This window comes from Atractosteus spatula, chromosome 3, assembly GCF_055471065.1.
Source record: "Atractosteus spatula isolate fAtrSpa1 chromosome 3, fAtrSpa1.hap1, whole genome shotgun sequence".
Lineage (NCBI taxonomy): Eukaryota > Metazoa > Chordata > Actinopteri > Semionotiformes > Lepisosteidae > Atractosteus > Atractosteus spatula.
Genome location: NC_142708.1, coordinates 58,908,833 through 58,936,590, shown reverse-complemented (window position 1 = coordinate 58,936,590; position 27,758 = coordinate 58,908,833). Strand labels below are relative to the sequence as shown.

The 27,758-nt window shown below is 38.6% G+C and overlaps 1 protein-coding gene across 2 annotated transcripts in view; it reads right to left on the bottom strand.

The window, feature by feature from the left end:
- The window catches only part of tnksa (tankyrase, TRF1-interacting ankyrin-related ADP-ribose polymerase a), a 140,486-nt gene that overhangs the window by 80,995 nt on the left and 31,733 nt on the right, over window positions 1-27,758 (bottom strand). For both annotated transcript variants that reach the window (XM_088910194.1, XM_088910196.1), the window contains exon 3: window positions 26,771-26,866. In XM_088910194.1, coding sequence (XP_088766320.1) covers window positions 26,771-26,866 — 96 coding nt within the window. The remainder of the gene's footprint in view (window positions 1-26,770; window positions 26,867-27,758) is intronic.

The following is a 27,758-nucleotide window of genomic DNA, read 5'->3' as shown; positions in this document are numbered from 1 at the left end:
AATACTAAAAGAAGATTTGAGAGCACAGACATTTAAGAACTATTACTCCCTACGCAGAAGTAATAGACTTGACTTCTCTTCCTTGAAATAGAACGTATGGCGCTTAAGATTTTTTCATTAGCTCTTGATCAAAGCACTGACATCAAGGACCCTCTTGATTGTTGGGAGGAGAATTGACGACAAATTTGAATGCAAGGAAAAATGTTATTAGTGGAATCATAAAGGAACAGCAAAGGTACGAGTTTTGCATTAGAAGGTATGTGGCAGCCCTCTGTGGTCATGTGTATTAGTGTACTCCAGGGGAGCTTCAGACAGATGGCCAAAATTAAAAGAGGAACCACAGGAATGTTCTGGACATCGATCCTGTCATTCACACAGATGAGAAAATAGTGAACTAAGAGCAGCAGAACTTAAGTTAAAATCAGCTTGGAATTAATAGAAAAATTGATCCATCTATCTTGCCAATTTCAAATCTACTTATCCCGGTGAGGTGCTGTTAAGAGATTAAAAATTAACAACAAGGCTGGGATTAATTATTCCTCTCTTGGAACTGTGGCCTACAATGTTACCCAGCCCTGTACTCTTTCAGGACACATACAGTATAATAATAATTTAATTATAATAATTGCTTACACTTATACAGCGCTTTTCTGGACACTGCACTCAAAGTGCTTTACAAGTAATGGGGACTCCCCTCCACCACCACCAATGTGCAGCCAGAACGCTCACCACACATCAGCTATCAGTGGGGAGGAGAGCAAAGTAATGTAGCCAATTCATAGAGGGGGATTAGGCCATGATTGGTAAGGGCCAATGGGAAATTTGGCCAGGATGCCAGGGTTACACCCCTACTCTTTTCGAGAAACGCCCTGGGATTTTTAATGACCACAGAGAGTCGACCTCGGTTTTACGTCTCATCCGAAGGACGACGCCTGTTTACAGTATAGTGTCCCCATCACTATAAAAAGGGGTGTAACATTTAGGATAATTCTTTTGGAAGCAGGGGGGGGTTTGGTGAAGGACTAAGAAGCGTGATAACAAGGGTTAGGAACTAGAGTGGTGCCAAAGGAAAGAAAATAAACAAAAATAGAGCTGGCTAGGACAGTGAGGGAAAGCTAATCTGACTACAAAAGAAAACCCGAAACACACGGTCTTCGGCGTCTTCAACACCCTAGCTAACCTGCACTGACTACCCAAAACCATACAAGACAAACGGCAGTCACCCGTACTAACTAGTGTACTAATACAAAATCAACTAAGTGTGTAAAGTGTACCCAGCAACCTAAACTAACCTTATATACAAAAGTTCACACAAAAACACAAGTGAACCAGGAATACAAATAAGGGAAAACAAGAGTAATCAACAGGAGCAGGGTACAAAAGAACACAAAAGTTGAACATGTAACACTGGGGCAAGGTAATGACAAAACAAGGATGAACACGCAAACAAACGAAAATACAAAGAAACTAACAAAAAAAACAACAAAACAACAGAGCCAAAGCTATACGAAAATACACACACACAAAGCAAAACAAACCAACAAATGAAGCCGAAGCAATAACCAGAAGCGAAGCGAAGCGATAACCAAAACCAAACGGGACCGAAGTCAAACGAAAGGCCTCTTCTTGCTGAAAACCTCCATGTTATATGCTGAATAAGATGTGTTCTGATTGGCTGATTGATGATGACATCAACTGAAAGTGTGGTGTAATGGTGGGCCAATGGGGAAGGGAGAACAATCAAGGGTCAACAGTGTGGACATAACAGAAAAAACACACACAGAACACACACTGGGACGTAACACTGGGGCATTAGGACCCACATGGACCGCAGGGTGAGCACCTCCTGCTGGCCCCACTTAACACCTCTTTTAGCAGCAACTTTAGTTTTTCCCAGGAGGTCTCCCATCCAGGTACTGACCAGGCTCACACCTGCTTAGCTTCAGTGGGTTGCCAGTTGTGAGTTGCAGGGTGAAATGGCTGCAAGTAATGATGATAATGATGAAACAGCACATTCAGAAAGTGCCCTTTACCACAAAGAACCACCTCAGATTTTCAGAATTTAGAGCACCAATGCCATGCTTAGTAACTTAAAGACAGAACTATAGGCAAGTAATTTAAACACAATATTTTAACTTGGACTAAATCCTTCAACAATCAACTGCAAAAATGATGCATAGGAAAATCATAGTTCTAGTTATAAGGTCTGCTTCCCATTTTCCACAGGTTGTTTGGACTAAATAATCAGGAGGAAACATTAAGCTTTGGAATCCATGTATTTTAACTTTAACTCAGTTAAAGTTAAAACAATTAAAACCAAAAAAAATAAAACCATCTTATTTAAAGAAATTGTAGATACAGAAATGTTTTTCCACACGATGGAAATTGTCTTTCACTGGAAGAAAGGTGAATTTCAATATCACTGGCCCTGCCAAGTATCAGACAATTTTTAAGTGATTAGAAAAGACCCAAGATTCGTTATCACACCTAAACCCTGGGATTTGCTCACTGCCACTAAACAAAGTGGATAAACGGATTAGCCCATCTACATGCAGAGCAGATCAATCCAGATCAATCGCTCTCTAATCATCTAGGAGAAACTTTCAAGGTACCATTAATCTGTCAAATTATTTATATTGAGGCTTGTTCAGTACCCCCCCCCCTCCACACTCCCAAAAATTAAAGCACTGATAGATGTTCAGACCCACCACACAGAATGTTTCAAAAGAATTTATCTACTTTATGTTCAATTTATATTCAGTAGGTGTAGATAATATCCACCACCAGATAATTTCTTAATAGGTTTCTGTGCAGCGCTGAAGCATAATGCCTCTCTTGAGTTCAGTTGTTCACAATACTTACGACAAGACAGCACACATATGTTTCCATTAAGATAAAAGATTTACGCCTGGGGCACAGATGTATACTTTCAGTTTGTAATATTCAATGTTTAAGAGACTGGGCGAATATTACAACAAATACATCAGCAAAATTAAAACTTACAACAGTACATATAAGATATCTTATTGTAAGGACTCTAAAGACTATACTGTCCTCTCCTTATGCTGTTAACCATGCAACAATGTAAATTTGTTTCTCCTTCTATTAAAAGTTGGAGGAAAAAATCTCTCTCTCTAAATATATTTCAGCCTTATAAATTCGTGAAGCAAGTTCTAAGGGTTAAGGACATGCAGGAAAGTATTTTCCTTGACCACTTGATGTATGCCAGAACTGGTATTATATGAATCATACCAATTTCCAAAAAAGCAGAAGAAAAACGGGTGCTGACGTTTACGGATTTCACTACTCACTGCCACATCAGTGTTCAATCAGAATGTCCTACTCAGCATTATACAGTCCAAACTGAGGGTTTTTCAAAGTGTCAACCTGAGTAACACTGATGTCTGTAACCAAAGAGGGACATTTTCATACTGCACATGTCCCAGGTACTTACTTCAACAGGAACAGCCATTTATTGAAAATATCAAGAGATATTACATGGTGCCTACATTTTTTGAAAAACAGAATAAAAATAAATCTCTTTTGGAATCGTTAATTATCCATTACATATAGGGTCTAGTAAGTTCAATGCATTGGCGTAGGTAAAAGTTACTTTTTAATTAATCTACAATGATTTAAACTCAAATTTTCACACCTTGTGTCTTTTGCTTGGTCTTAGATTCAAAATGAGCTGTAAAGGAGGTTTGCAAACCAGTGATACATCAAAGCTGTTGCCCAGTCAGAGGGTAACTGTGAGAAGGTTAGGAAACAGAAAGAAGGTGCATGATTATGGCGACATAATAAGGCTGCTTTACATTATGCCCCACCCCCTCTCAAATCCAGTATTGTCTCCTGTCAGCGGAAGAAAAAAATCAGTCAAGATCCAATAAATCTGCGCTGTCACTGGCAGAGATGTAGGGGTTAAAGAGTGGATGCAAATAAAATAAAATCCTTCCAGCTTTTCAAGGAGAGTTGCTCAAAAATAGTGGTATGTAGGTGTCAGCCCCCTAGCAGGACCCCCTTCCTGTTTTCTGACAGCCAAATGAATCAAATCACTCTTCAGTCAATTACCCAAAGAGCTTTCTCCATAAAGAACTTAAGAGGGCACGTACTTACTTTACACTTAAAAAAAAGCTTTTTGGGTGCCTGTACACTTGCAATTGAAACAAAGTTACGAATAGATCTGTTGTCAAATTGCGCTAGGGTACTTGAATTCTTCATAATGCATATCCTTCTAGAGCTGTAAGGCATGACATCAAGCTTGTACACTGATGTGTTGCACTCAGGCGCTGCTTTTGTCCAACACTAACCTCAAGACAAATATTCTTACTTTTAAACTAGTGCGTGACAGCAATGCCAAACAATCCGTTAGCTCTGTCTGTAGCCATTTGTGATTCGAATTTGACAAAACAAACTAATGAATATGAGTAATGAATAATGAATGAATATATTAACTTCAGTAACTTGCGATTTTAATTAAAGGAAACAAAGGCCAAGCAAATTTCTAAATTGTACAGATACATACTTTTTATAAAAAGAAAGAATTTCTTGATTTCCAGACTGCGGTTTATTGCTGATAAGACTTCGGCTATAACATCTTCTCAGGTTAGAAATTTAATTCTCTCCAGTTTTAACATTCAACTAGTTAACTCACCTCATCACCTGCACCATATCAACTGTCTTTCAAACGAAGTGATTCAGTATTTATGCAAAGTCAAAAACACCTGAGTTTATCACTTTCAGGCTTGATCAATCATAAGATAAGTTCAGATGAGTTCAATTTTGATCAGTTCCCAAAATCCACAAACCTTTTCTAAAAATATAGCATATAAATATTCAGTTTTCATGCTGTATGTATATAAGCATATACATTTAAACAAATATAAATATTTAGCCAGCAGACATATCACCCTGCAACTCACAACTGGCAACCCACTGAAGCTCAGCAGGTGTGAGCCTGGTCAGTACCAGGATGGGAGACCTCTTGGGAAAAACTAAGGCTGCTGCTGGAAGAGGTGTTAGTGGGGTCAGCAGGGAGCGTTCACCCTGCAGTCTGTGTGGGTCCTAATTGCCCCAGTATAGTGACAGGGACACTATACTGTAAAAAGGCGCTGTCCTTCGGATGAGACGTAAAACTGAGGTCCTGACTCTCTGTGGTCATTAAAAATCCAAGGGCGTTTCTCGAAAAGAGTAGGGGTGTAACCCCGGCGTCCTGGCCAAATTTCCCATTGGCCTTTTACCAGTCATGGCCTCCTAATAATCTCCATCTATGAATTGGTTTCATTACTCTGTTCTCCTTCCCACTGAGAGCTGATGTGTGGTGAGCGTTCTGGCGCACTATGGCTGCCGTCGCATCATCCAGGTGGGTGCTGCACATTGGTGGTGGTGGAGGGGAGTCCCCATTACCTGTAAAGTGCTTTGAGTGGAGTGTCCAGAAAAGCACCATATAAGTGTAAGCAAATTATTTATAAATACGTAATCACAAAAATGTAAGATTAACTATACTTGAAACACACAGCTAAATTCAGGAGTAGAGGAGTCTGAAGTACTCATAAAGTTGCACCAACAGCCTACATTAAGACCCCGAAGGCCATGACAAGCAAATCTGTTATAAACAACAGATTTGCATTTTATCAACCCACTTGGGTAAACTGGGGAAAAATCTTCTCAAAAGCATCTACAGCTTGGTACCTGGCAGGAATCAGTCATCAACTGAAGGAAAGAGCTTAAGTAGGAAAAAAAATCTTTACCATCTGCAGAAGCCAGTCTTTTGGAATAAGAAACTGCTGTTGTCAGTAAAATGCCCCCAAAAAACCCTGAAACTCTGAAAACCTGGAAAGGCTCATTTAAAATCTTCAGGCAAAACAATTTTATCTCTAAAATATTGCATATATTTTAAACATTTTGCCTCTTTGTACCTTTCATTCCACAAAAATGTCAGTTTGGAGAGCAAATGTTGAAGCAGGTGTAATCTAGCAATGTTGTTAAAGCCAATACCCTGGCTTCTTTTAAGAAACATCTGTATGAGATCCCTCAAATTAGTTATTAGCAAAGAAACAAGACAGATTAGCTGAATGACCTTTTCTTCTGAACTTCTATGCCTTTTTTTTCACAAAATAGAAATGTGGTTTTCCCACAAACCCGCATAATTTGCAATAGTCATTTACTAATCTACTCAGCTTACCACAAATCATTTACTGCACAGAAAAGTGACGATCTATACACATTCTTCTCCTACACCCCGAACTTATTTTAGAATCACTTGGGAACTTCACTAGTTTACCAACTGTACCAGAGTCTACATGACTAATACATATTAGCAAAGGCACTGGTCTAAATACAGGTCCCAGTGGTACCCTGATACATATTAAACGAAAATGATAGATAAATTACTTATGCCAATTAATATTAGTAACCAATGTGGTTGACCAACAGGTGGATTTACTGAAAAATTCACAAGGTATGCAGATATGCTGCAACCTGACAAAAAGATGCTGTGATATTCTGTCCCAGTCCTCTAGCACAGCCTGGTCAGGTATGTCTCATCAGTTGTCTCTCAGGCCTTGATTCCACACTTAATCACTCAGGTTACCCTACAAATGCTCAATGGGCCTGACATCTGGTAGGTAAGATGATACAACTACCATTGTCATCTCACAAGAAAGCTTTTGGTACATGTGCAGCAGGAGGATAGGCATCCTTCTCGAACTTTTTCAGATCATGATGAATCCGCACAAGGGCAGCAAGTGGGGCCCCAGGACTTGATCACTATCCTGCTTATAGTGATCAAGCCAATATGCTATATGATCACTGACCACTCTGTGGTCGGTCTTCTAATCAGCACGAGGGAAGTTCTTAAGAGCTCTGTACCAACTAGACACTCCTGTGCAGACCATCACACCTGGAGTTCCACATTGACATGTCTGTTAAAAACAATTAGTGTATCATCATTCATGGATGTAGAACATTTGCTGACATCCTCCAAGGTAGTCTAGACAAAACCATAGTTCTGCACAAAACAGTCCGGAAAGTCCACCTGAGATGACAGTGCTCATACTCCAAAATATTGATAGCACAAAATCACAACTCCTGGTTCTCAGAATCAAAGTGTTCTAATTTTCTGAAATCATACAAGGCAGAAATCAACAGTTACGTTTCTTTTGATGGTTTAGTATATTTTAGTATCCAAGACTTAACCTTTAATGTCGAGTTCCTTTAAAAATAAGAAATAACTCCATACAAGCAGAGAAAGCAAAACTCAATTAGCACTAAACCTCTAATCTCTGTAAAAACAAAAATCTTTAACCGTTCTAGGACAATAACACATTGGGGAATGATAATCAATGCCACACAACATCCATTGGACAATTTGTACTTCATGGAGGTCTCTAAATACTGCAGCATAATTAATATAATATGATTAATGCATCCTCTACCAATGCTTAATGTCACAACACATAATTATTTATTTTCAACTAAAACTGCCCTGAATTCTCTCAGCTGCCAAACGAGGAAACTGTTAATAAAATGCCAGTGAAAATTTTTTCTCCTATTCCTAGCTGTCAAATACAAATTAAAACTTTGCACTCTCTCTTTTTAACGGTCATAACAAAGATTAATCATATCACAACACGTATACGAGGTGGCGAAGAGAAGTGGCAAGGAAAGAATTCATTAGCATACAACTGCAGCAACATGACAAATTTGGCATGTACTGCAGCAACTGAAAATTAAATGACTAGACTAGAAGTAGACACGCAGGGCAAAATGTTTTCTTCTGTAATCCAAATGCTCCAAGGCTACTCATGGTAACTCCACCAGCAATGTAAGATACTGTATTTGTATTTCCAGTGGCTTGAATTTCATCACAACTCAAGTTTGTTTCCATCATTGCAATTTTAGTGCTAAAAAATACAGTTTAAGTACTAGTTTCCATAAATTCAATGTTTAATCCCCTTCTGATATTCCTTCTGCAGAAACTACCAGTTCATGGAAACAGAAATGTATGTAACTGGCACAATAACTCTGCTACACAGTTCACTGTGCCTGAAGTTCTTTAAATCTCCCTCAAAGTGGGAAAGGCTGACAGTTAGCACAGCATGTTCTCACTGATGTCCATTCAGCTAATTCTAGGCTGACAGTGGGGGGAGTGGGTGAGAGAAAAGTATGAAAGATATTGACAAAGTCAACCCAAGGACAGCATTAACAACGTAACTCACATTCTCATCTTGCAAGAAAGCCTTTGTTACACGAGGACATGCTGTCTAACCAGAACATTGGCACATCCAAACAAGACCGGAGAAGGAGCTTCAGGCAAGGTCCCAGGACTTGATCTATGTAGTACAATGCATTCAGTTGCCTTCCAGTGGAAATCTGCGGTGAATAGACCACCTTTTCTCTGGGGCAGCCACAAGTGTCTCAATCTATGTTCATGTAGCCTTATACAGGTCATTAATGAAAATCTGATCACGCTTTTTGACTGCACTTTGTTACACGGTAAGGTACATGGAGAGAAGCAGTTGAATTTGCATGTGCCCTTCGTAATTAAAATGCACCTCACTACTGCATTTCCTGGCAGCTACTGGCCACTTCAATATGCATTCAAAGCCACTAGCGTCTGGGAAACACAATTTCAGGCAACAAATGAAAAAGTTACCTAGTCTAAAAATGGACTTTTTAAATAAAAAACAGACCCCGCAACATGACCCTAATCTCCTAAGATTCAAGAGGATCAATCTCTGTTTCAATGCAACACTGGCACATGTTGGTGCAAAAGTCAAAGTCACTCAAATAACGTGGGGTCATGGGGTGTGGTCATTTTCTATTTAATTAAAAACACCAAAAAGCACTTAAATCGGAATCAGAATTCAAATGCTTATTATTCTCTGTTCATGTGCATATTTGATCAGTCCATTCAGCTGATCTACATGGTCTTTGTTTGCAAGACCAAAGAGTCCTGGGCTGCCCACTGGAGGCACTGCTGCTCTGTCACCAAGCAACAAGCTCTCCATCGATTGTTTCAGCCAAATCACCTGTATCAACAGACGCCAGCACTACTCAGAGAGTGGGAAGCCGTCTTCTTAAGTTTGCTTAACTGGACGGAAACAATGATTAATTCCAGCCCTGCAAGTCACTTATACTGCAAGCCTGTGAAGACTTGAACATTTTACACTTATTGGCAATTACTGCTGTGCTCCATCCAGCACAACCAACATACTGCAGTCCTGTCGACATGACAGTTTTTATATTGTAATGAGAAACTTGAAAAAATAGCCAACCAAGGCATGCTGGCAACCAGGAATTCATTTCTGTGCTCTCCCTATTGTGAAACGTAATTCTTTACAAGAACAAAAGTGTGCCAGTAAATCACCAGCACATTCTAAATGGAAATGAAAATAGTTTGTGCAACAAAAGACTGACTCAAACATTCCACCGTGAACTGTAAGGTAGCTCCAACAGCCACAAAGGCCAGGGAGCTGTCATGACAGCTTGTTTTGTTAAAAAAAACCCACATTTTAAATGGCAACAAGAACTTCCAATAAATATTTTCAAAGTGTTTCAAGCCAATTACAATCGCACAAAGAACAAAAAAAGTGACTGTTTACTAGTTCTATCTTGAACACTAAACATTCATTCATGTACAAAAAAACGTTGTTGTTCTACACTCATGAGGGAACTTGTGAGGACCTGCATACATATATGTATGTATCTGAATGAACAATGTGTTGGAACTCTGCAAATCCTACTGGGACATGACAAAGAATACCACAAGGTTTAGAAATATTCGCTCCTCAATCCCCCCCCATTCTCCGCACAGGACTGTCTTTGGATAAGGTTAAAATGACAGCAATGTTATGCTGGACTGAACTGCAAGCTCCATGCAATGACCTGGCCAAGGAGGATGATGGAAGTCTGTCTCATGCCCCACAAGTCAAGCATGTATGGTCACTTGACTGGGGCTTCCTAATATTTTCTGACCTGCAAATGCATATATATCTAAAGAAAAAATATCCATACTGATGCGTTTACAAAATACTGTATCTACACCATTAATTACACACATACATGTACGTTTATATATATAAATGTGCACACAGACATCATGTACATACATTTATAGTTACAGACATACATATTGGAGCAGCCACAAACAGTTCCCTTCCTCCTGTTCCCACTATTTGCACCTCTGACATATAAGACACCAGCTTGTACTGGCTAGCCTATTCACTGAACAGTCTGTACACAAATTGTACGTAGTGACCCTTCGCTTTTGCACTGACCAATAATCAGTATTTTGGAATAAACACCTGTTTCAGGCCACCCACAATGCACAAGACCAATCTTGTCTGCAGCATCGGCAGTATGATGCTGCTGTGTTAGCAACTGCTCCATTTTGTGCTTTATGTTAATAAACATCACTGTGTCAAAGCTGATTTTAATAAGAGAGCCCTGTCCTTCTGGTTTACTTATAAAAAAGTAATATGCAATTAAAGTAAGTATCTGTCAATTCCATAATGGACCAAGAAGGAAAGAAAACACGGTGACGCATCTTGGATTTAACTCAAACTCACACTGCCTCATCTGTTTTGCACAGCCTCTCTGCTGGAGAGTTTATTTTCAGCACAGAGTATTGATGTGTTAAGGCATCGGTGACCGTGCAGACCCCAGAGGAAAGATCTGCTTGCTCACTTTCCACATACCTTATCTAGCATGATTAACAATTGTACTTGTCTTCAAACATCATTTAATAAACGAATTTACTGATATGAAGTTCATTTCTCCAACATCAAAAATTGAAATACAAATCCCAAGTGGTCAAACATTTAAATTGCAATATAAAACAAAGCGATTTGAGCTGCATGACTAATTCCAGCAATGGAAATATTGGGTTCCTTGCTGCTCCTGTGTGGAAACCTGTGCGGATGGACGGATTAAAAGGAGAACGCTGGTTACAGAAAACTTTTCACCCATTTTTGGCTGGAGGAACCGTTTCCAAGAAATCCTATCCCAATTTTAAACTGTCAAAATGAATTCCACAACTGATATTAATAATCAATCAAATGAACAAGATATTAAAAACAAAGCCAGATCAGCAAACACTAAGGGCTGTCAGAGCCAAGTTAACATGCTCATTTTACACACTACATATAACGTGACAAACATTACATTTCTTTCCAAAGACCCCCAAACCTCTGGGGCAAAAACCTCTAGTATTGAACACAAGCACTACATTACCTTTAATCTTTTAATTGTATAATTTTACAGTTGAATTTGTAAGGGTTAAATTAACTCTTCTAAAAGTAAAAAATGAGAGTAAGGGTATTCTGGCTACAGTAGGACTCTCCACCTGGATTCAGATCAGCTATCTCTTGCCTGAAGGGCTCAGTCAGCACTCAGAGAAGGAACCTCTACCTCTCAGATTAAAGGCAAATGAGGTTACTCGTTACACAGTGGTTACCAAGCATTAAAATGGTCAGCATCTTATATCCAGTGCACTTCTTATAAGTTGTGCATAATTTCTTCAGCTACAAATACCAATTAACCCCACAAGGCTGCTGTCTGACTCCAAGGTTGCACTCCCTGTTCACGACTGCACAGCAAGACAGCAACAACCGCATCATTAAGTTTGCAGATGACACCACTATAATAGGCCTGATCAGCGATGATGACGAGTCCACTTACAGGGATGAAGTCGTACAGCTGCTTAGGTGGCTATAACCTAATAACCTCAACTTGAACGTAAATAAAATGAAAGAGCTTATATTGGACTTTCGGAGACACAGGCCGCACACCCACAGCCCACTCAGTATTGATGGAACGGAAGTGGAAAGAGTCACCAGTTTTAGGTTTTTGGGAATTCACATTTCTAAATATCTAACCTGGACTGTGGACATGGACATTATCTTGAAGAAGGGTCAGCAGCGCCTTCATTTCTTGAGGTGCCTCAAGCGATGAGGGATGCCAGTACCTGTGTTGGTGAACTTCTACCGCTGCAACATCGAGAAGGTCCTCACCAACGGGATCACCGTGTGGTACAGCAACCTCTCTTCTCGAGAGAGGAAGGCACTGCAGAGAATGGTCAATATGGCCCAGAAGATCATCGGCTGTGGTCTTATTAAACAGATTAAACATCTCTATGCGGACCGCTGCCATGGTAGAATTCTGGCCATCACAGAGGAGAGTCACCACCCCGGGCATGAGCTCGTCACCCCACTGCCCTCAGGCAAGAGATACAAAAGCATACGGACACTTACCACTAGATTCCTCAATAGATTCTATCCACAAGCATTGCGATTGGCGAACACATACTATATTGCCATGCCCCTTGGACCACACCTATACCATCTACCTCATTATGATTTCTTATTTATTGTACATCTCCAGTCATTGTTTACACGTCTGCATTGTTTACATTCAAACTGTTTACTTGTTTACTTGTACATTGTCTACTGTTTGTTTGTATATTGTCTTGATGCACTGTCTGCACTTTGTGTTTTAACACTTGTTTTAACAATTGAGAGACTTTCTGCAAGTTAGAATTCCATTGTACCAGTACATGTACCGGTTACAAATGACAATAAAGTTCAAGTTCAAGTTAAGCTAATGCAAATTACTCTACTCAAGTATAAAATGACGGCATATGCTGATCCTTATCTATTCACCTTCCTAAGGGGCAGTGGCTGACTGCTGATGGATGTCGTTTTTTCACTGATGACTGTCAGGTGTTGTTTTCTTATTCTAAACACCATTCATTATAAAATATATTACAACAGAGTTGTTACAGAAGTGTCACGGGTAGTTTTCGTGACATGTGAATTAATTCATAGTTCCAGGTCAAATTAGAAAACTGGTAGCGTGTGGTACCTCTACCTATCATATGAATCCCTAACTAGACCGACCACCTTATCTCCCTTCATTCTTAACATACATGGGTGTTACAACTGAGCCATAAAAGCCCTAAGAGTATGTACATTTTTCACATTCATTCTCAATTTCTAATCGATTTAACAAAACTTAACTTCAACTGTTCAACATTCTTTGAACTTCATGTAAAGTGAATCTCAACTACAATGTCCAACAGATTACAATGGGGAACACAGATTTACAGATTTTAAACTCAGCTTCACGAGCAAGCAGTCTGCTGCAGATGTCCTTGCAGAAGGCTGACCATTACTCCAGCACTGGGATTCTTGTGAGTTCTTCTATCCTGGAGGGAGCAGATCTTAATACAACAAAGCTGTGCAATTCGTTTGTTTAACATGGTTATAGACTGAGCAGTCCTTTTAGACTGACTGCTTTGGGAAGGTACACAAATGTAATTGTTCTTTCCTATTAACTGAAATTTTTCTCAATCTTGTCGCTTGCTAGTAAATGTCACACCACTGTCTAGCGGAACACAGTTCCCCTTAGAGTATAATGTTGTGTTAATCAAATAAAGCTGCAAAGAAGCAAGGTCCCACCACTGCATCCATTTGGATGCGAGGTACAGAAAAAATATTTGTTCTTCCTTTTCACTCAAATAACCAAAGTGGAGATACAGACGTGAGCAAAAAAGTAAAATCCTGACTGATCTCCATTTTAGATTACAACACAGCCTAAATACTGCCATCACTATAATATGGGAATGTTAATGCAGACCTGCACTAGTTTTCAGTAAGAATACTATGTAGTAAAAGGATGACCTTGGTATTTAAACTGAAAATAAAGGCTTAATCTATGTTGCTGAAAGTCCAATACAGGCACCAAAGATTAGTTAACATTATTTAGATGTAGGTGTTGTAATATAATTATCTACACAGCAGGATTTGATTGAAAGCTAGCTTGCAAATATTTAAAATAATACCAGAAGACCACATTTTAGCTCTTCGATTCAGTGGTACAGACTTACGTCTCAAAGTCTCATTGCCTCTTTTAGTATAGATTTACTTTAAACAAGTATTTTCTTTCTGGCGCCATGTCCAGTACCAGAAACCATTTTTTTCTTGCGACTTTTAAAAAATTTGAAGGGTGAGTACATAATATCTTTACAGATGATAGAATGCCCTTGTCAAATGCAAGTTTCCTATTATGATCGACTTGACATCTGAGATTTTGTGAGCCGTCCAGTAAAATGACAGACAGGGCAGGGGAGACTTAAAGGCAACCGGCTCAGACCTAAGCCACATGCCCCTCTATCCTGGCAGCTCAGATACAGGATAAAGGCAGAACACACGCTACACAATGGTTGGCATTTTTCATTAAGCAACAAATTCTGTATCTTAAATGCAGTGAGACACGTATTAAAGCACATTACACCTACAACTGGCTACTTACATTATAGTACACTGGGAATATTATTCCAAACAAACTTAAAAATCATCAGCCTCTTCTTCTTTATAGGGAAATTGGCTTTCCTAAAGAAAATTCAGAAACTCTGAAAATGACTAAATGAAATTAACTTTTAAAATGGATGAAGGTATTTGAAAAGCAGGAGGTTCAAATATAAGTATAGGCACTGGGCTGTTGGTGCAAAACAGTAGTTAAGATGGCGGCCTGTTGTTTTGAAAAAATTAAGCTTTTCAGTAGCACCCAGGTTTACATGAAAATTAAAAATACTGTAAGTTTACCAGCGAGGCAGTGCAGGCTCAAGACTAGCTCAGTGAAACTCAACACTGACTTCAGCCTTAATGTATACTCGCAAAAGGGGGATTCATGTGAAAAAAGGCTAGTTTTCTGAATGATAAGTAAAGGTTATTTCCATGCTGAAAAGAAGAGAGACGTAGGGTTTCAGCTGTGGAGCCTTCTTCAGGTGTGGTACCTGATGACACAGCCACCTACTTGAATAGTTTTCCAACACACTGCATACTCTAAACTCTTCCAGGCACAACACTTTCCACAAAGAATACTATAAGTTCCTAAGTCTGCCAAAACAGAAACCCCAGCAGACAGATTATGTGATATAAAAGTGAGGTATCCATTGGGGACAAACAAATAAGACACTGTCCATGGATTCTCCAAGTTTAAGTAGAACAGCTCCTCCACGATGTGCTTTGTTAGAGGCAGAGCACACACAACAAGTGATGGATGGTGACCAGTCATGATTCAGCACGTAATTTTCATCGTGCACTAAGATCACTGTTTTTAAAGCTGTGCCTACTCTAAATCTCTTTGAGGCACAACACATTCCACTAAGAACCTTAGAAGAATATATCATGGTAATGTTTCACTTTAATGTGGTTTTAATCTAGTTTCTATACACTTTCTTCTACTTCCTCAATAATTTCACTGTTAAAATTACATTACACATAATTAATGTTAAGAATTACTGTGAGAAATTATCACACAGTAAAACATGGTATGATCATAGTCTGGCATAGTAACCCATAGTGAAAGCACAGATAAATCACAGGGAACCACAAGAGGAAACGGAAACAGTGTTAGAAGTAATAGAACATACTGTAAGAAACAAGTAAAGGTTAATTCCACACTAAAAAGTAGAAAGAAGAAACATTTCAGCTGCAGAGACTTTTTTAGGTATGGGGTTTGTGCCCAAGGAAGGGATATGCACCTGAAGAATGCTTGTATTTCTTTTTTTTTTTTACTTTTATTTGTAGAATTTGCCTTTACTTGCTCCTTTGTAGCCAGTGCTTGCTGATGCGGCTCCACATTGAAACCATTGTAATAAGTGTGAAATGGCCATCTCTTGGATGGACAGAGTAACAAAGCCAAAGTCAATGGTCTCAGCTTATCCACAGTCTAATATCTTACCATATGCTGTAGGTATTAATTAATAATAATTATTATTTCATAAACAATGGTGAAAAACTCTCAAAGCAACTGGAGACTTCTTCTTTGCAGAGCACACACTGCAGAGACACTGCTGTTCCCTCCACAGCTCTGTGCCAATCTTGGCCTGAGAGAGCCTTCAAGAAGGCTCAGGAATTTAGGGTCTTTCATCATCTATCAGCATATACACAACTTCTAGACTCCCCTGATATATTTCATTTAATGGTTTTGAAGCATTTTCTTCATACATGTGTACATGACAGTCTTCCTGGCTTCTTCCATTCAGACTGATGTTACACTGTTATATCACTATGTACACAGATGATTCTATATTTAAGCTAAACCAGGACTGTTGAGAGTTTTTTCTGATTTTTTTTTAATTCACAAAAGCTTCAACTTTTAAAACTAAAAAAAGATGCAGAAATGCTACACTTCTTTGTTCCAAAATAGCACAGTAAAATAAGGAAAAGAAGCTTGTGCCTTTCCAAAAACACCTCTTACATGCTCATTTCACACAGCTGCACACTGATGCCTGTGTTCAGAACTATAACACTTTAATAAGAAACATATCAGGTCATGATGCTTGGTTATCTACTGAATGCTTTAATACATGTTGTAGGTTTTTCCAGGAGCACCGTTGTCGACTGATTTTTTTTTAATAAACAGGGTACGAGGTGACATTCTCTGCCTCCGATATAGTTCAATGAAATATTTAATTCAGATTTATGATCTCTGGGAAAGGCGGATTCACTTTTTGATCCTGATTGTCAGGACATCAATAAGATCTGACTTTATATCTTAGAGGTATGCTATGGCTGCTCAGCTTCACAGCTGTGACTAGTTCTGCAGATGGTACAGGAGAACAGTGGGCAAAGCCCGTTCGTTCAGAAGCTTAAGTGCAAGGATGCTTACCCTAATTATATGCCTACAAAATCCATGTCCTCAGTTCATGACACTGACTTGACGCTTATTATAACTCTGTTGGAAGGCTATCGGGAGAATACAAGAGGCTTGACTACCGGCACTTTAGCCTCCAAGTACCAACTGAGTTTGCATGCATTAATGACAAGAAAGCGCAAAAGGGCATGTATGTCTGCAGGATCCTACAGCCTTTAGACGTGTACACTCAAAAAACCTTTGCCTAGAACCTGCCATTTGAAAAAGCAATCTTAGAGGGGAGAGAGGCTGAAAGTACACTCAAAGGGTACTTCAACAGGGAAAGGGAAGACTAAGTTTTTTTTTTCCCACTTAATTAGGGGGACTGTGTGTTACTTTTTTGGAATTCATCATAACTTTGATCAGGAAAGAAATGGTATTTTAGATGTAATCAAAGCCAATGCAGCTGCAATGTGAAGATTACATTTGCCAATTATTTGCCTATTTCAAATCAAAATGGTGATCAGCTGGTGACAAATCTTACCTTTTAGGCAGCATGGCTATCAGAGGAATTGTGCATCACTTGTTTACAAAGTAGTTTTAAAGCAGGAAGTGAGGAGGGATTGTTTTTATTTCAAATAACTATTTCCAAAGACACCTTGATGGTACTCAAAGGACTAACTTAAAAGGAATTTTGAGTTTCTAAGAAGGAGATGCACAGGATCTAGAATATAAAAAAATAACATCTCTAAAAATACAGTATTTTTTTGTCTTCAGAGAAGCGTTATAATAAGTGTAATTAGCTATGGTCCTTAACATTTTTTAAATACCAAATAGCTTTCAAAACTATTTGCTTTAAAATTATTTTAACCATAATAAATGCCTCAAGAAAACACTTGTTTTAAACAGCCCTGTAGATATGAAATACCAGGACTTGTATAAGTGAAAATAGAAGATGGCACACACAACTACTTGTTTCCAATCTTAGCCTTCTCCTCAAGCCTGAAGAGTCTTTTGGTGGCTATTAAGCATTCGAGCTAACACCCGTATTTTTAAAGGTTGTACCCCCTGGAAAAAACTAAAGCTTGCCAAATATTTTACATCACAGCTGGAGTATAAAATAAAAAATGTACCGATTAAAGTGCCCGAGCTGTCCGCTTCAATGAATGGTAAGATGTTTGTGCAAACTGGAAAAAGAAAATTGTTTTTTAAATTATGGCCTGCTGTGATGCAAGCAGCAAGGGCTCACCAGGCTTCTCTTTCTTGGCGCTGCTCTCTGAAAGCAGGTGAAATATTGGCAGGAGGTTAGCTGCCTTCCTGAAGAGCCATTTGAACCATGGACAGAAAATTCAGCTCATGAGAAGAGCGTTATTATACAGCCTTTTTTTGTTAAAATGACTGCCAGCTTTCACACCACGCACGGATAGAAAACTTGACCCACAAAGCCAATTTACAGACCTCATTCCCCAGAGGCCACATAGACAAATGGGTACCAAGTGCTGCTTATTCAATTGGTTTGGTCTGACTGTTAAGAAAAAAATTTAAAAAGTGCCAGAAGTAAAGAAAATGTGTAAGACTCCAACAGGAATGATAAAAAGAATAACTGAACATAGAAGACAAAGTAGCAAGGAAGTCAGCAACCTAATAGCCTGGTTGATTTATAACACTAACAAGCAATCAGTTACAAGCTGCGGTCACCAAACATGGAAATAAAGTTTATAAAGATGCAAAGAGCTGAAGCTTGTGTTTCACGTTGGCCTACATATAAACAGCATTTTCTCAGGCACCAAGGAACTGAAAAGAATGATGGAATAAGTAAAGCAGATTGGCATTGTTTCTTAGTACATATTAATATCAACACTAATCTGATTGAAAATGCTAGTACAATCAAGGAAGGTCTGGATTTGAGTTCACAACATATCAAGCAAGCCCACACAACAAAATTCAGAACTATGTTTAGCACAGAAGAAGTTTCATATCTTATCTCTCAATGAGCAAGAAGCACAGAAATGAAAAGCACCTCATAAGAGCTAATCCATTAAAAACAACTGGGATACATTGCTTACTTTCAAACTATTAGATCACACATTAAAATTCACATTAACTGCATTATTTTAAAAACTAAAAACATCCTTTTAACACCATTTAAGTTTAGAAGGTAAACCTTTCATGTAATTCACATAATAGTGCATAAAATGCACCTGTAGTAATAAAACACTCTGCCTTGTCATATGTTGTGGCGTACACAAAAATGTGCAAAATAGGCAATTACAGACACAAAGTATATAGTGATTTAGTGAATACTTGTAACAGTTTAAGGGGTCAGTACTAAACCTCACTCAAACTTGAACTAAAATCTTTAAAAAGCATTCAATATCTGACTATTTACATGTGTTTAAGCAGTTTGTGACCATTTTCACTTTAAGCTATACCTGCTGTCAAACATTTAAGATGAACAATTCTGAAATGATATTAAGAAAGGGCTTCAAAGGGAAAAGTGTCAGGTAAAGTGGTTTATTCTGTCAACATAATGAGCAGCCTTTGTGATGTTCACAAATTCATTGGGTCACCTATAAACAAATATTGACAGACTCATGGTTTTCACTTATGAGTGTGGTCCTAGTGTATTGATCGGAACAGACTGAGGTAGGAGCTTTGTGAACATCTTTACTTTGTCAATACTCATTTAAAAAAAGAAACCTTTTTTATCATATTGTATATCTCTCCCAGGAAAGCACAAACGCCAGGAATTGCTCAAGAAATAAGCGAAAAGAAAGACACACTATGCTTCACACGGACTCCTTTCATGTTGCTACTTTGGAATGTTCTTTGCTTTGAAAACACTATGGAAGGTATTCATAGATAAAATAGTTCAGGTGGGTAGCTGCGTCAGCATGCGTAGGCTCCAAAGGAACAAGTAATAGGTTTATTCCATGCTGAAAAAAAGAAAACATAATGTTTCGGCCGTGGAGCCTTCTTATTAATTTACCTAGCTTTCTTCTGCAGTGCAAGAAATGTCAGCTAATTAGCTCATTTTTTTGAGTGATATTTTATTTTAGATATTATTATCAAATATTACACCCATCTATATCAGCTGGATATGCTACTGGAACAAGTTAAGGCTTTAAGGGTACTATAGCAATGTCTCACCAGAGATATGAACCCACAACCTTCCAGTTACAAGTTACAGGATCAAAGAAGGCTCCACGGCCGAACCGTTGTGTTTTCTTTCTCCCTTTTTCAGCATGGAATAAACCTATTACTTGTTCATTCATAGATAAATTATAAATTTACACAATTAAGTAGAGCAGATGTAAACAAATACTGAAGTAGTTGCACATAGTGCACGTATAACCTTAGGGTAAAATCTTAGGCAAATACTACAGGAAAATGGAATGACATAGGATGCTACATTTCTAAGGCAGGGCACCAATACTAGGTCCTCACGATTTCAAACTCTGCTAGTTGCTGCTCCAATTGACTTACCCAAATGAGAGAACCCCATATTTACCTGTTTAAATCAGATCTTTTTTAATTGTTTAATAATTGTCTCATCTACAAGAGACTTATACTTTACCTACACTCTCAAGTAATTTGAATGTTTTGAGGAATGAAAAACGATCAAAAGGGTTTAATCTCATTATGACTTCATTTGAGCCATGGATAGTGCAGAGAGAATGAACATCAGCAAATTTTGGGTCTGTGTGGACAAGAACAGGAATACATTTTTTAAAAATCGGTTTCAGGCTGACCTTTTTAGTTTGGAAAGAAACTTATTTTGCTGTTAAGTAAATTAAAGAATGCATTGTAATGTCCTAAAAACACAAATTATATGAAAATAGAGACCGGGTTGCCCAACATGTCTTCTATCAAGCACCTATCCGATTCCATTGTGCACTAAAAGCTTCACATTTAAATATAGCCATATAATGAACAGCCCAGCAAGCCAAACAATGCTGTACAAGGAAAAGAAACAGCTTTACTGGCCTATGCAACCACATGTCCTGCATCTTTCTAAAGCACTGAATCTCAAGGAAAGTCTTATCATCCACAAAATGCACAAAACTGAATGCACTCAGTTTAGCCCTAACTCCTGACAGCATGGGTAAAGTTTCTCTGGCCAGATGCAGACGCATCACCTAAAAGCACAAAATTAAATGCTAATTCAGAATCCAGAGAAGAAAACAATTATTAGTGTGAAAACTTTTACCCATGTGTATTAAGCAAAAATAACTAACATTTTATAACTCTGCACTTTCCTTAATGTATGTGCCATGTGTAGGAGGTGAATCACTTTTTTCAGAGTCCAGATTTCCTGCTGGAATCCTTATAATTTTTAAGTAGCATACAAGAATTGCAGCACGCGGTCCCTCAGCCTTCACTTCGCTGCCTGTCGATTGCGTATGATATGGCAAAAAACGCCATGGAAAGATGCCATTCCACTCAGGATATCGCCAATTCCTCAGCAAACCAAGTATTTCATACTAGTGATATAGTCTCTTCATTAAATACAGAAATATTTAAGCATCTGTAATGACCTCGGACCAACGAGCAATGCTGACACTTGAAACTCAGAACTATAATAAATCCTTGAATCACTACACTACTAAGCTTCATTTGAAACAGATGTCATTATTTAAAGGTAGCACTGTTCTTAATTATCATATTTGTAAAAGGGTAGTTTTAAAGAACGTGACTGGCTTCCACAAATATCTCTTAAATATGCATGTGTAATAACTGTATGTAAATGTCCTGTTCTCCCTCAGCCAGACTCATCAAAGTCACCATTCCAAGATTTGTCACATTGCCGCCTGCACGTACTCTGGCTTTATTAGGCTATACAGTGCCTTGTAAAAGCATTCCGACCTTCCTATGATGTTCCGTTTTATTAAATTACAAAATGATGCCTACACATTTTTACACCTTACTATCTTATTCAAAATGTGAATGCAAATTGGGTTGAAAAATGTTAAGTGTAAGATAAGTTACAGGATATGTCAGCAAAACCTAAACAAAAAAAATACATATTTACTGCATATATTATCAGACCCATGAACTGATTACTTGGCCGAATCACTTCTAGCAGCAATCATAGCAAGTCTTTTTGAGCAATGGCTTGGTACAATTTTTACCCATTCATTTCAGCAGATTTGCTTGGGAAGTTGCTCAGGAATCACTGCCGACCAGCAGGTTCAAGGAATCATAATAGGATTCATGTCAAGACCGTGACGAAGCCACTCAAGACAATCACTTTCTTAAGCGTCTCTGTCCCTGGTGATGAGAAGTAGCCGTATAACATGATGCTGCCTCCACCACGCTTGACAGTAGAAATTGTGTACACTGGGAGATGTGCTATGTTGCCCGTACCAAGACATAACAGTCTGCATTTAAACCAAAATGCTCCAGTTTTGTCAGTCTGACAACAAAAGCAAATTGTTCTAAAATCATGTGGAAAACTTTTATTTCACACAAAGGCCACTCAATTATTTGTGTGACTCACTGAAGTAATTTTTGGCACCTAAATAAACTTAGGTTTGCCACGGGGTTTAAATAACTACGCAATCACGATTTCAATTTTGTTTATTATCTATTCACTTCTTTGTTTTAATTTTGCTTTGAGTTCGTGATTATAACAAATATTAATTGGTACTTCAAAGTGTCATGACTGCAAGCTTTAAAGCAACAAAATGTGAAAGCTGCAAGAGTCTGAATACATTTACATCACTGCATGCAGCATTAAAAATCAAAATGTTGGCTCTCCTTTGGAGTCTTTTCCAGCAGAATCAAAACGAATTAAACAGTAAGAAGAGCTTTATTTTGAAAAGGTGTTTCATATACATAAAGGTAGTTGGCTGCCAGACGTGGGAAACGATGCCATACATGGTTATAATTAAAACAAATATTGTGAGGTTCCTAGAATGTCTGGAACAAACCCAATTTCATCTGGGTACATAACACTGATACAGGAGGAAGACAAGACAATTTTGGTGATTAAGTAAACCTAATAGTTCAAATCTGAAAATCTGCACCTGGGCAGTCGAAAGTAATGACAGCTGCATTGCTTGCCCCCTAGTGCCTGTTGAACTGTTGCCCTAATGTGTGAATAAATGAAGGCTCTCAACAGTGAATTAGCGAGGTATCACTTATCACTTACCAAATTTTCAAGTCTACCATTTATATTGTACTTGCTCTTCTAAAACACTAACACCCTTAAATTAACAGAACTCATAATTCATAACTCAAAATTACAACTGTCTCTTGCCAATTCCCAACACTGAAACATGTAAATCTCAGTGACTAAACCATATTTAACTATTCAGCGTGACACAGAGCTATGAGGTAATGCAATTAGTGGAATCATAACATATGGCACAATGAACATGTATTCTGACACTCACCAGACACATATCCATACATAAAGACAAAGCCTGCAGGAAATACCCTAAGTAACCATCCTTTTAAATTGTTCAATAATGTTTTATTAAGGTTAAAATGTAAAATGTACAATCAAACATTTTAGATACTCCGCCTACTCATACATCCAATGAACAGATGATATAGGCTGTACCTCCTACATACATTGCACTTTTAGTGCAGGAAGGAAAAGTTCAATTAGCGTGTGAGACATGGTGCCACTGCAATGTATCCTGAGCAAGAGAAAATCATGGGCTCCTTCCAGAAAAAAAAAGTCCCCACTACAATTTTGTGCAACAAAAGGCACAGATAAGAAAATTAGTGAAAGATAGAAGAGCTAAAATTTGCTTAATAATTTCAGCAATTCTGGATTAACCAGTAATGGACTGAATGGGGAAGTGCCTGCACCTTTGGCACAGAGCATAAACCAAATAACTAGAGTTTACAACAGGAAATGTACGTGATGTAAAGGCCATTAATGCAAAAGGGAAGAAAAAAGTCATGATCATTAAGCCCTCTCTGAGCAGATACTGTTTAAGGGGGGTACTGAAATTGCAGAGCAAGAAACCTCACACTGTCAGAGGAACGCTAGTCTGGCCAGATTCAAACAGCATGGTCAGAAACATGACTATCAGGTGGATGACAATAAAACTAAAAGGGATACCCAACAACACACTAAAGCCCATAAATGATGAGCCACAAGGTCACAAGAGGGAAGAAACGTAGGATGACTTGGTGGGACTCTACACCAATGAAGCAGCTTCCAAGGCCAAGCGAAGAACCAGGTTACAGGTCATGATCAAGCAAGCTGCACTTCTTCTCTCTGGACAAACTATTATTCAAACAGAACTACAAAATTAACCTAAGGAACCACTTCTTTAGTATTTAAAGGACAGGATAGCAAAAAACAAGAAATTGCTCATTTCTACTGTTAAACTGATCAGATGTGGCTTCTGGAATTTCTCAGCAGAAGTTAAGTTGATATACTAATGTTCTAGGGATGAAATCTCAAAGACGATGAGCTATAAGCTATTCCCCTTTGCTCTGCACCAGCCTGATGCGACAGATCTTCCAGCTGTCCTACAATCAAGATCTTTGATCTTCTTTTACCCAAATATCTGTAATCACATTTCTGGCTCAGCATGAAGGCAGACACTTATGACGCCTGTGCCATTCACCATCACTTATTTGTGTGAAACCAAATCATAGTCTCCATTAAGACAAGCAATCACTTTCCTGCAGACATTATTTCTGAGCTCTGTTTTGCACAGTAACTACACAAATCTCAAGGTGTGTTTCACATCACTGAAGCATATGCATCACATTACTCCAGGTGAGAAATCAAATGTAATGTTTAAAGCCTTCACATTTTATCAATGCTACTGGAATTTTCATGCATGAAATAATTCCTACAGTTAAAGTTTAGCCCTTTAAACTTCTACACATACCTGTCAAGGAAGTTCACTATGGTTTGAGACAAATGTTTGAACAAATAATTTGCATTCATCAACCCAATCTTGCAATATGTGTGAAAACAATTCCACAGACTTTAGTGCTGAAAGTACTGTTACATTTTGTGATGGTATAAAAAAAGTTATTTAAGTGAGTTTCAGTGTTGATTTGCCATAAGAAAGTATAGTTCAATCAATAGGTCTCTTCTATAATACAGCTGACATATTTAACAAATAGCAACTGCAGGTTTAGAAAAATGGTTTAAGACACTTCAAATCGAGATACTATTTCTTATAGGTGAATGTTCATGCCGTCTCTGGATAATGTCTGGGTTACAAATGTTTCAATGTTTTAAATACAATCATATTGATGAAAAAAGCTGTGATCAACCATATTGTATCGCAACTCAATTCCAAGGATCATAATACAAGTATCAGTCCAGTTTTATGATCCAACCTGCAATTAAATCACTAACTTCGAAGTCCTATCTGGCTCAAATTTGAAGCAAGTTCACAATCTGAGACCATTGGGAATGGATCCATACTATTGCAGGTTCACACTAGACATTTTATTTCCCATATTGTATTTGAGACATCAGAAAGACAACTGAATAGCCAGTGGGTTCCAGGAACCACAAGAGAAAAATCGCTAATACCTTTCAAATGATTTATAAGGATATAAAGCTGGGATGTCTCCATTTTAGGGTTCTTTTGGTACTGCAATATAAATGCAGAGCTCAGAGTTAACACTGGCTTATTCCCCACTTGTCTTTTAAATTCTTTCAGTACCAATACAAATGTATTCCCTGAAAAACAACTGATGCCACTGTAAAAAGACACAAACCTATTAAAATATGTGAAATGCCAGATGAGAACAAATGCTTTTTTGTTAAGGCTTTTCCAAATGTCAGTTCTGACACCAACAACAAACTATTATGATGGTGTATTAAATCAGTCTCTGACAACACCTTTTTCTGTAAAATGACATACACACTGAAAATGCCCTGATTAGGAACTTCATGTTAAGTTACATAGGTCTACAACCTATATGAGTGTAAAATATTTTCCTGAGCAATATTTTATGTTGAATACTAAAGGAATATTTTCATAGAGTTGCACCTATAAAAATGGATTCCAAAAATAGCTGCTCAACTGCTAATGAAGTTTTTTCCATGAATTGTGGCAACAGCCCCACATACCATATAAAACAAAGACCACTTTCAATGCAACCCAATTACCAGACAAATATGACCATGTACAGTGATGTATTCCAATCATTAACTGCAACTTATCAGATAAAATGATTGAACCAATACTAGTTGAAACATGCATAGATTTGACTTTTTACTAAATGTGTCCATTTTAAGCGATACCTGTTGGCTTCAAACACTTTGATAAAGAACCTCAGAGACTGCGACATCCAGGGATGTCACACGATAGACTGTCAAGAAAACAAATATGTCTCATAGCCATATAGCCCAGCGCATACACAAGGAAACAAAAATGCAAATCCAATACTAAAGGGTACCGTATTTCCATTGCTCTTCTGAAATTATATAAAGCAAAAGGCTAAGTTAAATAACTAAGGCACAAGAGCTCTCGATTATAACACCTGAATAGCTTTCTCTGTTTTTCAATAACTTCTAAAGGGTAAATGCAACATGCTGAAGTTATATTATGTGCCATTTCTTTCACTCAAACATTCATCCAGCTCATTTATAACCAGGCAAAGCTTTTCAGCAACTGAAAACTCTTGAAATAACTCTGTTCTGGTTTCACGTCACATAGCAGAGATTGATTAACTCATTATAAAGTTCAGGTAGCTTTTTTCCCTCCCTAAGCCAGTGTTAGCACTGTGCCTCTAGCATACTGTGTAGCATAAAAGTAACAAAAACAGTAAAGACCCTTATTGATGTTTCCAATTGAGCTCAACATTAACCTGGAAATAATCAGCAAAAAAATGTGGAGTTACCATTGCAGTCACACTGTAAAATAATTACCTCACAGAACAGAAGAACAGGAAAGGGGGGAAAAAGATGACAAAGCTTAGAGAATGATGGAACCACTTATGGACAGAGGCAATAACTCCTGACCCATTAGTGGTCTGTAGATCGACTGTTACAAATACAAATGGAGGAAGGAGCAAAAAGAAAAAACAGGGGATGTGGGAGAGAGCGAAAGAAGCAACTTGGAGAGATTACTCTAAGGAGAAGTAAACTGTGGCACTAGGAAGAGAAAGAGTAAAAAAGTTGAATGGCACTCACCGGTTAGGACTGCCTTAGCAGAAGGATCAGCCAGGTCCAGGGCTGACTTGCCGTCAGTATTTCGAATGTTAGGATCAGCTCCATGCTGTAGCAGGACTGTGCAGGGGAAACACAAGCAATATCTTATCTCAGGGATGCACAGACTGTTGGCCGGTAATACTCTCCTTGGCATTGCGCAGACATAAACATACATTGCACAAGTGCACATCTAAACAGGAGGGGAAGGGGGGGGGGAGGTAAAGGGAAAAAAAATATGCACTGCAGCAAAAAAAAAATCCACGTTATAAAAAGAGATGGACTCGAGGCAGGACCATGTGACTTGTATCACAGGTATGCGTGTCGAATATCAAAGTGAAACATTTTTTTCCTTCCCTCAAGAAGCTCTTCTGAAGCATGCGTGCCGTTGCTTCTCTTCCACAGGCAATGAGGAGCTGGGAAGCAGCGCACCTAAAGCCAGCAGTGTCCCTGTAGTGTCTCTGCTCTGCCTCCAACCCCCCCCCCCCAACACACACCTCCCCTTCTCTCTCTCCCGCTCTCTCTCTCACTCACTCCATGCTGCTGTTCTTTTCCTAAACGTCCGAAAGCAGTCGCACCGCGAAGCCCAAAGCCGCGATAATGATTAGGCTTCTGAGCCTTCAGTGGCTTGCAAGTTCCAGAGAAAAAAAAACCCTTGCTCGACATGGTTCTGGAAAAGGTAATAGGCTGACAGCAAACTGGGACCCTGTACTCTGCCTTAGAAGAAACAGCCTGTTCCACACACACAGCCACAGTGCAGAAAGCATGATGACACTGAGGGGAAACCTGACAAAACCGTGGACGTCGCACTTGTCCTACAGTATTCCCTCTCCACTTCTGCCTCTGCTGTTTCGTGAGCTACAGTTGTGCACCACAACCCCTGAAAGAAAAGAGCTGATTTGCTGGCAGATTAATTGTTGAGGCAGTAATGAAGCTTTTGATTACTTTTCGATAGCACTCGCTCAACAAAGCA